Source organism: Aethalodelphis obliquidens, unplaced genomic scaffold (genome assembly GCF_003676395.1).
Source record: "Aethalodelphis obliquidens isolate GAN/ISIS:26980383/991018 unplaced genomic scaffold, ASM367639v1 scaffold15, whole genome shotgun sequence".
NCBI lineage: Eukaryota > Metazoa > Chordata > Mammalia > Artiodactyla > Delphinidae > Aethalodelphis > Aethalodelphis obliquidens.
In genome coordinates, this window is record NW_020837959.1 from 12,694,231 (window position 1) to 12,706,991 (window position 12,761).

Genomic DNA, 12,761 nt, shown 5'->3' on the forward strand with positions numbered 1-12,761 from the left:
CAATTTGGCTTTCATTTTCACCTCTCCACTCAAACTGCATGTCATCAAAGAACTCCGTATTTCTGCAATCAGTAAGAACCCTTCCATCCTGAGTCATGGTAACATTTAGCACTTGTCTACTCTCTCCGTAATAAACTACTCTTTTCCCTTGTATTTTCTGATAACACAGACACAGACACAGACACATATGCAAACACAGACACACACATACTCTATCTCTATATACTAGAGTTTTTCAGGGCTCAGTCTGGTTCCTTTTCATCTACTCTGTACTTTTCTTCTGGTATGTCATTCACTCCATGGTATTAATTCAGTTTAGGATTTAAATACTATCTACAAGCTCAAGGCTTCCAAATTTATGTATCCCGCCCAGATAGCTCCTCTGAGCTCCAGGTTTTTCCATCTAACTGTTTATCTGGCCTTCCTACTTGGATTTCTCACAAGCATCTCAAATCGAACATGTCCAAGCATTGACCTTTTCCACAGCATCTGTTTCTCCACCTCAGGAAATGCTAGATGGACGTCACCATCGATGTCGTAGCTCTAGCCCAAACTGAAAGTTCTCCCTGACACCACTTTCCCTCGTGAAATTCCCTGGTCCAACTCACCAATAAGACAAAGCAGTTCTGCTTCTAAAGTGCATCCTGTGTTTGTCTATCGGTCCATCTTCACTGCCACTCCTCATGGCCTGATCACCATTTTATGATCTGGGATCGGCTATGCAGTAACATCCTAAGTGGTCTTCCTGCCTCCATTCTCGTCCCCCCCTTTAGTCCGTTCTCCATTCTGCTGGCAGAGTAAACCTTCCCCAATACAGGTCTGTTCACTTCTCTGCTGGAAATGATTCATTGCCTTTTCATTGCTTTTAGGATAAAGGTTCCCATGGTCTAGTCTCTGACTATCTCCCCAGCTCACACTATACTCCTCCCCTGGCCCCCATGCACCAAGCTTCAGACAGATTAGCCTTTCATTTCTTTGAAATGAACTCATCACACTTTTGTCCTACTTTTGGGCTTCTCACAGCTCTCCGCCCCTGCCTAAAATCATCATTACCCCATTCTTCATTTTCCAGGTCTCGAGGTATATGTTGCTTCTTTAAAAAACTGTTCAATTGTTCTTTTACCTATATTCACATGCCACTTAAATCAGTTTCCTATTTTAAACCTTACTGAACTCTCTACTTTTTCATTCATTATACTCATAAAAACTTTTAATTATATACTTCTCTGGCTATTTATTGAAATCCACCTCTCCTCTTCCACTGTAAACTCTGGAGGGCAGGGTTCATGTCTGTCTACGTCTATGGGGCGCATGGTAAACAGTCAGTTGAGTGAATGTTCTCAGCCACCAGTGAGAGTGTGTTGGGAGCAACTTGTTCCTAAAATGTATTAAAGTACCCAGTTTGTGAATGATTTCAAAGTCAACCATGGCTGGATTCAAAATCATCCCTATAAAAATTCCATGTTATTCTCTCGCATTCCAATGCGGATGGGCTTTCTTGGAGCACTTTCCTTTCTTGGACACACCTGAATGTCACTGGGCTGCAGATCATCAACAGCAGCTCCTACAGCCACACTGGGCTAGGACTGGAACCGTCCTTTGGCTTCAGTTCAGGATGTGCCTGAAACGCTCAACCAAATCAATGTGATGAGCATCTCTCTCTGTGTGGCCTAAAAGTGATATGCGTATCGGAAACACAGAAGTTTTGCAATGTGTGGCTGTCTTACTCAATGGCAGATTCTGGTCCTGCTCTTCTTTCTAAGCTCCATCTCTGCCTTTTCACCCCACTCTCTCCCACCCCCCACCCCTGCAAACACAGCCCCTTCAGTACTTTACACTGAGCTACAACGGGCAACTTGTTATTCCTCAAGTACCCTGTTCCCAATCCATGCTCTTCCCCCTGCCTGGGATGCTCTTCCCGCACTGGTAAAATTTTCCTTTCAAAGTCCTAAGCAAATTTCTCCTCCTTTGGAAAGTCCTCCTTTCTCCATCTCCTTCGTCACCACCACCTACTGCATGTCCGATGGCAAATACATTGTCTCTTGCTTCCTCATTCTCAAATCGCTTTGCCCACTCCCTAAGGTAGCCCTTCATGCTTTGCATTATATTTGGTTTTTGCCGTGTTCTGAACTCCGTTGTATGCCCCTACTGGCTTTGGAACCCAGAACAGACTATGTGTTCAACAGTGGCTTGCTGAGTTCAATAGGATAAACACATTTTGCTATGGTTATACAGATAGGGTTTCCACTAGACACTGACAAATCTTTCACCAAGGTGTGTGATACACTTATGTAATAGTATGGTTTCTGATCATTAGGCAGTATTTGTGCTAGCACTTCCCTGTTCTACTTACTCTGTATTTCCAATATAATGAAATAAATCAAGGAGAGAGTCAGTAGGTTGTCTTTGCTCTGACCGGCAGAAGCATTTCACTAAGGCACTAATTCTATTAACAAAGACTTCTCAAATGTTTTCTGCTTCAGTTGCACAAACATTTCAGCTCTAGAATCTGCGAGTAGAATTATCTGGACAACTCCATGAGTCATATATTCCACTTTATGGCAAAGGCACAGCCTCAGTTTTCCCATCTGCAAAATGCAAATAATTACGCCTGCCACTTGGCGGAACTATCTTGAAGGATAATGAGATAAGAACACTTAGAGGAACTCAGAATAAACCTGTCAGAGAAATGCCAAGAATTATTATGCTGCTATTTCTGTGTGTGTGGTTTTTGTCACTTTCCTAACATAGCAAAGAAAAAGTATAACCACTAGGTTAAAATAATGCCTATCAAAAAAGGAAAAATCCCACCCACTGCAAATGTGCTAGGGCACCAACCAGGGTGATATTATATTAGCATGGGTTTGGAGAAGAATCCCATATTTTGCGTAATATTTTAAATTAATATCTCCACAGCCTGAAGGCAGAATTCCTGAAATTCAAAGTCACATTGTATCAATGGGAGAATTTTAGCAGCATATCAAAAACTTCACTGTGAATGACCTTTCAGTAAAGGGTAACTTCCAGGAGAACATAAAATGTTTTTTTGTTTCACATTTATGATAATTGTTAATGTAAAGTATTTAGAGAAAAATCAAAATCTGTCAGTTTAAAAGTAATGAGCTCCTCATTTACTAAGTTAAAAAAATTATTTTTGAACATCATCACTTAATTTTCAGAGTTTAAAACAACAGTGATTAACAAAGAATGATCATTATCATTTTAAATTAGGTTGAAAATGTGGCTGATGAGAAAGAGTGCCTGAAATAAAAACTAGAGCCAAAATAAACACTGAATTTTCTGTTATGGATTTAACTGGGGGAAGGACTATGCTAATTTCCTTTTAATAAAATTATCCTTTTATCATTTAAGAGAAACGTGAAAACTTCATAGAAGTTGAAATACCATTTCAGAGCATGAGATCCACATGTTTGTTCATTATGATATTTATGTCATGTTACAGATGGAAATACTTCTAATCCACAGAATTAAGCGGGCTAGGACCCACTTTTCTGCTCCCAAAGCCCACTCTATGGAGAGTTGCTGGACACACTTGAACAGTTCTTAAAGAGTCCAGCAGGGGGCGGAAGTGCACAACCACAGCACCCAGAACAGCCCTTGGGTCCTCAATACAAGCATTTCATCAACTATAATCAGGCCACTGCAAATGGGACGTTATTCGTTCTTGCTTTGGAAGTCTTTAAATGGTTTCCAGGTGAAATATTTTTAAATGAGAATTCTTCCAGTGATTTAACAAGTCAGTCATTATTGAATTGAAGTGTTAAATATGAGTTAGAGGCCTTCAGCCTTTTGCATGGCTTAGCTCCAGGGTTTCAGAGGCATTCCCAGGAAATGGTAGTGGCATTACTACCCAGTCTTCAGAAACAGACTTGTCCTTTTCTGTTTTTCCACTCAGTATATTCTTCCACAATTTTTTTCTCTTAAAATATCTAGTGACAAGGTCTATCAAATATGACACTTGTAGAAATCACACAGGGCCTTCAGATAAGTTTACCTTCTAGTAATTATTTTATAAACATGCTATATCAAGTGGATTACAAGTACAATCACTGCTGTGCTATAACTGTACTGAAATGTCACTAATTAAGGTTGTAATAGGACAAGATTGAAGCCCCAATAATTACTGATTTGGAGACACATTCTACAGGTCTATGAGTCTATTTATTTTAAGAGAAGAGCAGAACTAAAATAAGAAAACTATATACTAAGAACCACTTTACTAATGTAATTTATATTTTTTACTACAATATAAATATTGTTAGGTTAATAATTCATTTCAAAGTGTAGATTTTATATAAAGAATAGGATAGAAATATTTATTCAGCTCCCTCCTATGTTAATTCCTGATATGCTACAGGATTTAAGAAAATAGATAACAAACGTGGAAAGTCCACCCGTGTGGATTGGGATCAATATGCTTTTTTTTTTTTTTTTGATAAAATTGTTATTCACCTATATTGACCTTCAAGTCACTGTCATAGGCTGAAAATTTTGACTTCAAACTAAGAACTCAATGGACAGCCTTCTCACTAAAGCCTAAGTCACTCCGTGGTTCTTTTTTTATTTTTAGTTTTGACACTCCAGCAAATTTTATTTTGCAAATGTTATCCCTTCTTTTAGCTCAGACTAAAAGGTCAAAACCCCAGTCATTTATGGTGACTCTTTGTGTTTGTGTATGGTGTATGTAGGTCTGTGGTCACGAAGGTGGGTAAAAAAACAGAGGAGGGTTGGCATGCATTGTGGGTAAAAAAACAGAGGAGGGTTGGCGTGCATTGTACTCTTGTTTCTTCACTTTTATCTGATGTTTTATGCCAGGCTCTAAAGGAGGACTCTGGCCTCTGCCTATGGAAGCTGGCTGGTGTCATGTCATGTACATCGAGCTGGTCACAGGGAAACTGGGTTCTAGGTCTTTTTCTCTTTAGTAGTGCCACCTTGGGAAGTCACTGCACATTTAGGGGGCCTCAGCTTTCTCATCTGTAAAACAATCAATTGGATGAGGAGATCACTAAGAATCCTTTAAACTTCAAGGTTCTGTGATTAACAGAATTCATTTCTTATTAGGATGACAGAGTTAAAGCACCTTAGCACCTAATATTATCAGGCATTGGCTTAGAAACTGAGGATAAGAGTTCTCTATATTTGTGAACTTGGTGGAAGTTGAGAAGGATGGCAAAAGAGATAGAATGGATGTAAAAATATGAGTAGATGTTTGCTTTAATTTGAATAGCCTCTCTTTTTGTTTGTTTGTTTTGTTTTGTTTTGTTTAGTGCTCTGAATAGGAATAGGAAAAAAAAAAGGTTAGTATTTACTGGAATTGCTATTTTTAGGTCATTCAGGGTTAATGACAAATTTCAATTGTCACACATAAGAGGTCTTACTTACATAAACAATTTTTACACAGCTTGTATAAACACAAGAAACCAAAAGCCCTAACTGCTGTTTGCTTCTCACGGGTTCAAACTGTCACTTAACTCTATAAAATATTTGGCTTTAGAATCCTAACAGTCTTTAGCTATTGTCCCAAGCAAGGTAAATTATCTAGATAGCTAGGACAATGATGAGTTTCAGGCTGTATTTATCGTACCTTTAAAAGCAAACTAGATGCCACCAAACAGCTTAAAGGAATGAGAAGAAAGCACATGACCGGAGGGCACACGGACACAGGACTTGGAACTGTCAGGGCACGTACCTGTCGGAATGAATGCCGTGTGTTGCTGCAGCTGTGCACTGGTGAGAGCCTGCTGGTAGTGCAAGACGCTGGGATTAAAGACGGTGCTGGCACCGTTGCTTTTTTCAAGTGCTTGTCTCTTTGGTAAAGGATGAAGAGCACCAGGAGGAAAGGCCTGTAAGGGAAGAAGTGGATAAGATACGTGTAACTCAAAGTGAGCACACCTTCAGCGTCCACAGAGATCATCAACTGCAGCATACTTTTAAAAAATGACAGCTAAGGAGATGCGTCTGCCATGCACCTTAATTTAAACAGCGGCAAAGTCGAATGAGTGAGAGTTTGTTACCGAGAGCAAAGCATGATTTCTGTAATCCAAAACGGTAGCATCTTAACTAAGGAAAAGAAAAGCTATCAAGCAACAACAACGAAAAATGACTTCAGCTTTTAAAATGAGTTAAACTAGTCTAAGGGGGGAAGGAAGCATTTGTGTTATTAATACCTATTCTTTTCCTTAACAAAGTGGCAATTTCTTGAATTTAAAGGTTAATTAGAATTATAATGAGCATTTTTCCAAGCCAAGTAATTTAAATTTGCTTCACTCTTTTGGAAAAGGTATTAAAATTTGTTAGGATTAATTTATTCCACATATTACATATGAAAATGAGATGGCTAAACACCTTATTGAATTTTTTTCATTAATTAATAATAATGATTGTTTGCAACCAATATTTTACAAGTAATACAAATCTCAGATGGTTCTCTGAAAAGCTACATGCAAAGCGAAAGGTGAAAGGTCAAAGTACCAGGTCTACAGATGCTTCGAGAGGTCGCTTCATTGCTTTGGCAGTCGACTGAGTCTTTTAATAACAGGCAGCGAGCACATGATGGCAGTGGGCCAATGGGATTCAAGCGAATTAACATACAGGTAAACAGCAAGCAGAGGTGCATCATGGGAACGGCATTGCATTGTGGATAGGTGAGAAGGAAAAAAATATTCTGAATGCAATATACAACGTACAAAACACTAGGCATGCACAACAACAAAAATGTTCTCTAAAGAAATGAATATTACACCTTAAATTAGTATTGAAGCAAAAATGCATCTACTGTACCTTAGTTAAAAGCATATAAGAGAGTAAAATATAGATGTTTGAAATTCAGGAAAGTTAATTAAAACAGCAGCTTGCATACACACCATAAGCATTTTTTACATTGCTTCAGAAAAAAATGCAAAACTTTTAAGGGCCACAGGATTGAAGAACTTCTGATAAGTTAGTTTTCAAATATAAAACAATGAATGCACTACATATAACATCCAAGTTATAAGATCCAAGTTGAAAAAAAAGATAATATCTTTAACTTTTATAAAAATAATTTTTAATGAAGATCTAGCCTAACAAAATGAAGCGGCAAACTGAGACAAACAATTCAGGCAAAAAAATATTCAAACACAAGATTATTTAGGCAAAACTGTTTGGGTTTGGATCTTAATTTTTTTGTCTGAATTATGTGGATAATTGTCTCAGTTTTTCTCTTCACTTTGCTAGTGTGGATCTGGTAACGCGGAATAAGGTTCCAAGCTTAACAGGTTTTGAATTTGCATAGTAGGTTTCTCAAATTTCCTGCTTTTATTCCATCATATGGTTTCTAATGACTAACTTATCATCCATTCTGTTTTCCACCACATTTGAAATTTTAATTCAATTTATCGCGAACAACTTACCAGATTACACTAAGAAAATACCCTTTAACGGGTATTTAGTGTCCTCAGGTATCAAAATAATTTATGCTTAATAATTCTAGTCGTACTTTTAAGTATAATCAGTGACCAACCCAGTTAATGAGATGTGGGAAACTCTTGGCTAGAACAAGTACAATAGCTAAAAATAGCAAACAGCTAAAAGAGCAAAGAACTGCTTGGACTATTAGAAGTCAAATAATATCTTTAACTTATAACCATACTTGTGGGCGGATAGTTTCATTTAAACAGCTGAAATAATAATAAATATTGATTTAGACCATGATGAAAAAATTTTCCTGTTCCTTGATAACTGTTGTAAAAAAAAATCTAAAAATTTTATGATGGAATTCTATGAAAATAAAGAAATTCAAAGGAATAGCTCCAATGCAAACAAAAGAAATGAAATACCCATTTTCTATGTTTAGCACAATAGGTAAATCCCTAAGGTTTGCACAATAAATACAAAATGTTTTATTCTAAAGTTCCGAGTTACAGCTATGGCATTTGAAAGAAAATGGGATAGTATTTAACCCTCAAAATGGGAAACAATGAATGATATCTTCCTTGGCCAATAAAGAGCGGTTCATCATCATTTGAAGACTCAGGATTAAAAGTATGGAGGTGATAGGAGGTAAAGGAAAGAGCTAAGGGTGGAGCGGAGTGGAGACTAGCAGTAAAGCGGAAAGGACTATAGATAGAGGAGAGGCTTAGAATGGCCAGTGGAGAAGCTGCTTTGGAAGGCAGTCTGGATAGAGGCCATCACATAATATGAAATCATCGTTCTTCAGGCAGAATTGTGAACATTTTCAAAACCCAACAAGCTTCACAATGAGAAAGCTTCTTTGAATATTCTTTCCTTAAATGTCAGTTTGCCATGAGGTAACTTTCATGACACCATTTTTGTTTAAAATCTTTCATTCCTGTATAGTTTTACACTGCTAGATAATGCAATTTTTAAAAATTAAAAAAATTTTTTGCTTGTATTAGTCTGTACTAACTACATAAAGCTGCATAGCCTGTTCTCATAGAGTACACTAACAACATTAACTGGATGGTTAAACTCAAAATCATTTTGGCCTCAACTTTCTGGTTTCAATTCTTTCCTTCACTTTTCCAGTCTTTGAGAGTTATAGAACAAATCTGCTATTGGGTTGATCTTTTCTGATATGCTAACTAGAAGAGTGATTATGTCTCCACAGGCTGGTATTTATGAGCAAAATTTTGATTTAACAGAGCATCATTTAATGAAGTCTCCAAGTAGAAAAAAGAAATATTAAATAGTTCTCCTTAGGATCGACACCTGAAAGGTTAATGTTCTCTTTTTTTCCAATCTTAGTTTGATGAAATGCAATTTCGACAGAAATTATAATAAACTAGGAATTTAAAGAAGCTGAGAGCCCTAAACTGAGCTGGACAGTGACTACATTTCCCTTTCTACCACACCTTATTTGGGGTTTTCTTTACTAAATGCAAATATCTTGTCTTTTCAAGGAAACACTAAGGTCTTGGAGGGTCGAGTGTACATATTAATATCTTGCACACCTCACACTTTGAGGCACATGGATAGAATGTTTTTAAAAAACTGTATGGATGAATAATCATGTTCTAATGTGGCTTTGTAGTACACAGATGTTCCGTTTTAGAGGGTATTATGTGGCTGTAGGCATATGTTTACCTATATTGAAAGATCTTCAGGCTTAAAATAGACCTGAGAGATCCCCAAGCCCGGTGCATCTTGGGAGCTTCCTTAGGCACCTATGCAGAGAACGAGGTTCTCTTTAATTGAGCCCCTACTGTGTGCCAGGCACTGGGCACCCATTCTTGCTGGCTTCACCAACATTTCTGATCCTTTGCCCGCTCTGGGCTTTCTCCAGCCTTATATACATACAGCCAGGCTTTTCATTTTCTGGATCAAGGAGCAAGCCAACTTCAAGCCAAGGCAAGCCAACCAAGGGCCCGGCATTAGAGGCAAAGACCAAACCTGAGGAGTCAGGAAATGCTGACGGCAGTAATCAGAGCTGCCACTCGAACGTGGAAGAAAAGGATGTGGACAAGTAGGATGGGATTCAAAGTTCCCTTACATGTTTTCTTGAACAACTGAAACTTATCTAGCTGATGGCAGCTGGTCCTGTTTCCTTTTACAAAATAAGTATCTCCTGGTGTAGCCCCATTTTGGTGTGTGTGTGAAGAAGGACTGCTGACCTGAAGATCAGATACCTTTGTGTTAAAATTACCAAAGAGAAGCTCTGTCTGGCTTATTTTTACATTTGAAAAATTCTGATGAGGATGATGCTCATGTTTTAAGAGGCAGTGCAAAAGAATAAGGCTCTAAAGGAAAGAGATGTCTCTTTTTCTGGAATCAAAGCTTTAGATTCCTTTTCAGGGTCCAGTTAATCCAGAGAAGGGGAAATCCCGGACAATAATAAAAATTGCACTACAGAAATTCTTGGTGTTCAGATATGGAACCCAGGTGAATGGAATACTAATATCTTCTGACTGCAATCATCACTCCCATTTGTTCTTTTAAATAAGGAAATAATAGTTTTTCTTCAGTGTACCGAGTAATCTTGCTATGAGAATAAGAATACTTTGACTTCATCCAACTGCAACTAGACTGGTTTCAAATGAGCCTCTCACTTCAACTAAAAAGACATGACAGATTCAGTAATTTTCATGTCATTGTCAGAAAGAAGCTGACGCTTTTGTTCTGAAACTACATTCATTTGGGTTGTCTTTGACGGTGTTGCAAGATCACCTGAAGTATCAGAACTCCAAATCTGGGCACAGGGTAACAATCTAGGAAACTATGGTAACTAAATATACTGACATCCACTGCAACAAGGTCTGTGCATCTTGATGAAAATGATGTGAAAATGCACAGAAAGGCACATAGAGGAGTCGAATCTTGATTTAAAGATACCGGGCTGTTTGTGTAAATGGCCATTTCTTCTCTTATCTCCATCAACCCAGGTCATCTACCATTGACATATTCTAGGTGCACTGTTCCTTCAGTGATTGAAGAACATACTGACTGCAGATGTTAGAACTGGTACTTCTAGGTAACAGCCGGATAAATCAAGGCTCAGATAAATTCAGGGCTCAGCTGTAAAGGTCACTATTAGTACCAGTGTTTTCTTGTATTTAACAGGTATTTGAGGTATAGGGACTAAGTTTTTCATAGTCCCAGAACCTCATCTCATATCCCAGTGGCCAGAGATGGCCATCGTGATCCAGGCTGAGCCAATCACGGCATGCTATTACTCTCACCACAGGACAACCACCAAAATGACCCTGGTGGCTCATTTTTTTGTTCCTAATTAGAGATGGTATAGATACTATTTTTGTCTCTTGTCAGGAAATGTAAGAATGTGTCCCTACAGGTGTCCAAAGCCATGGCCAGTGTTGTTTGGAGAAGCTGATCTTAGAGAATGGAGCTGATATACCAAGAGGAGCAGAAAAAAAGAAAAGAGAGAGACCTACTGGTTTTCAAGTTTCCGGATCCATCTACCCCTGAGCCCTATTTTACCGCTCCTCCCTTGGAGGGCACTAAATGATCTAGTGAAGTTTTTGTCTCTTGCAGCCAGAGTTCTAACTAGCCTTGGGGGTATCCTTGATACCTAGTTATGATTTATAACATTCGCTTAAGGTAAAAACGTGTTCTTTGTGCCCAACGATCAACACACCAGTTAGAATAAATTTGGGCTGGCCTGAAAGAATGATTACAATGAAAAACATTTTACTTCTCGGTAGGATGAGATCTTCACTAAGTGGATGAAGATGGATTCCACACTGCAGAAGTGTATAGAAGACCTCATTTGCTCTCTAAAAGAATTCCTTTTTCATCAGCATTAAGTGACCAATTTATTCTCATCTCCCCTACAGGTCCCTCACTCCCTGCACCTAATTATAATCAGTTTTGAAAACCACTCTTTTATGAGAACAAAAAGGGGAGAATTTATCTATATTGTCCTGACTCTCTCATGCGGATGCATACATTCCCACATATATAGAAACTCACAGAAAAATCACTGTTATGTCCAGTGATGAAAAAACACTAAAGGGACAAGGACTCTGAGAAGAAACAGTGAGAGAGATGAAGGACTCAGTGCTCAAGATACTTGGGAATAAGCTGAGATTGGAAAGGTGTGAATAAGCACACAGGCCACACTAAGCGGTGATGACGTTAAGGGCAGGCTCTGTGCCTTCCTCTCTGCATCCCTGTTGCTTGTCACTGGGCCAGGCCTTATAAACGTTTGTGGAGGGAATTCCCTGGCGGTCTGGTGTTTGGGACTCTGTGCTTTCATGCCGAGGGCCCAGGTTCAATCCCTGGTCAGGGAACTAAGGTCCTGAAAGCTGCGTGGTGTGGCCAAAAATAATAAAAAATAAAACGGATCATTCTCTAAAAATATAAAATAAAACAAAATGAATCGTTCTCTAAACAAAAAAATTTGTGGAAAGAATGTTGAGTAATATGAACTTGGTGTATAACAGCTACCCTTGCATTCTGATCAGGCATTAGTGTATGAAGTGGTGGTCGCTAGTTAGAACAATGTGTTTTAAACTATACCTTTCGTATCTGAAGCCATATCTATCTTTCTCGAGGGATGACTGGCCACTGAGTCTTTCCTGCCCCCCTCCACCCTGGACCCCATTATGCATTTCCATTGTGTCATGGAGGAGCAGTATCACTGTCACTAAACTCCAAGCTCCCCGAGGGCAAGGAAAGCTGCCTAATTTATTTTTTCCAGCCGGCAAGTGCCTGATGCACGGCAGGTCTCATATGTTTTGAATGAATGGATGCCCAGTGCCTATCATATATTAAAACAGACTTCTGTCAAGCCAGAGATCTCACATGAAAACAAATTAATTCTACAGGCCAGTGCAGTGGTTCTCAAACTTTGCTGCACACTGGGATCAACTGGGAGCTTCTAAAGAAAGAAAGGAAGAAAGAATAAAGAAAGCAAGCCCCTGCCCAGGCCACATCCAAACTAATTAAATAAGAAACTTGGGGGAAGGGACTGATGTTAGAACCTTTCAAGATCCCTCAGGTAATCCCAGAATACAGCTAAATTTAAGTGTTCTAGGTAGGGGCTTCTCAAATGTTACTGTGTATACAAAACACCTGGGGATATTTTAAAATTTGTATTCAGAGCCCAAAGGTCTGGGGTGGGGCCTGAGACAGGACAGTGACTCAGGGACCTGAGGCTGGGTTCCAGGACTTCTTTTTTTTTTCCAAGCACCAGCCGTACAGCTCCATCTTCAGCTGTTTCATGACTTGATGTTCTGCATAAAATTTCGTTTAGGGAGAGAGAGTTCGCAGCGTAGCCTTTG

At 38.8% G+C, this 12,761-nt stretch overlaps 1 protein-coding gene across 13 annotated transcripts in view; it reads right to left on the reverse strand.

Annotated features, from left to right (window-relative positions):
- Positions 1-12,761, reverse strand: part of MBNL2 (muscleblind like splicing regulator 2) — a 152,519-nt gene that overhangs the window by 28,897 nt on the left and 110,861 nt on the right. For 8 of the 13 annotated variants that reach the window (XR_003434673.1, XR_003434672.1, XM_027115964.1 and 5 more), the window contains exons 6-7: positions 6,493-6,546; positions 5,711-5,864 (exon numbers count right to left, since the gene is read on the reverse strand). Coding sequence is in view for 11 of the 13 variants with exons in the window: in XM_027115964.1 (XP_026971765.1) it covers positions 5,711-5,864; positions 6,493-6,546 (208 nt within the window). In the remaining 2 variants the exon portion in view is untranslated. Of the gene's footprint in view, positions 1-3,941; positions 4,996-5,710; positions 5,865-6,492; positions 6,547-12,761 lie in introns of those variants that run through there. The other 5 variants (XM_027115962.1, XM_027115963.1, XM_027115956.1 and 2 more) reach the window with 2 other exon arrangements.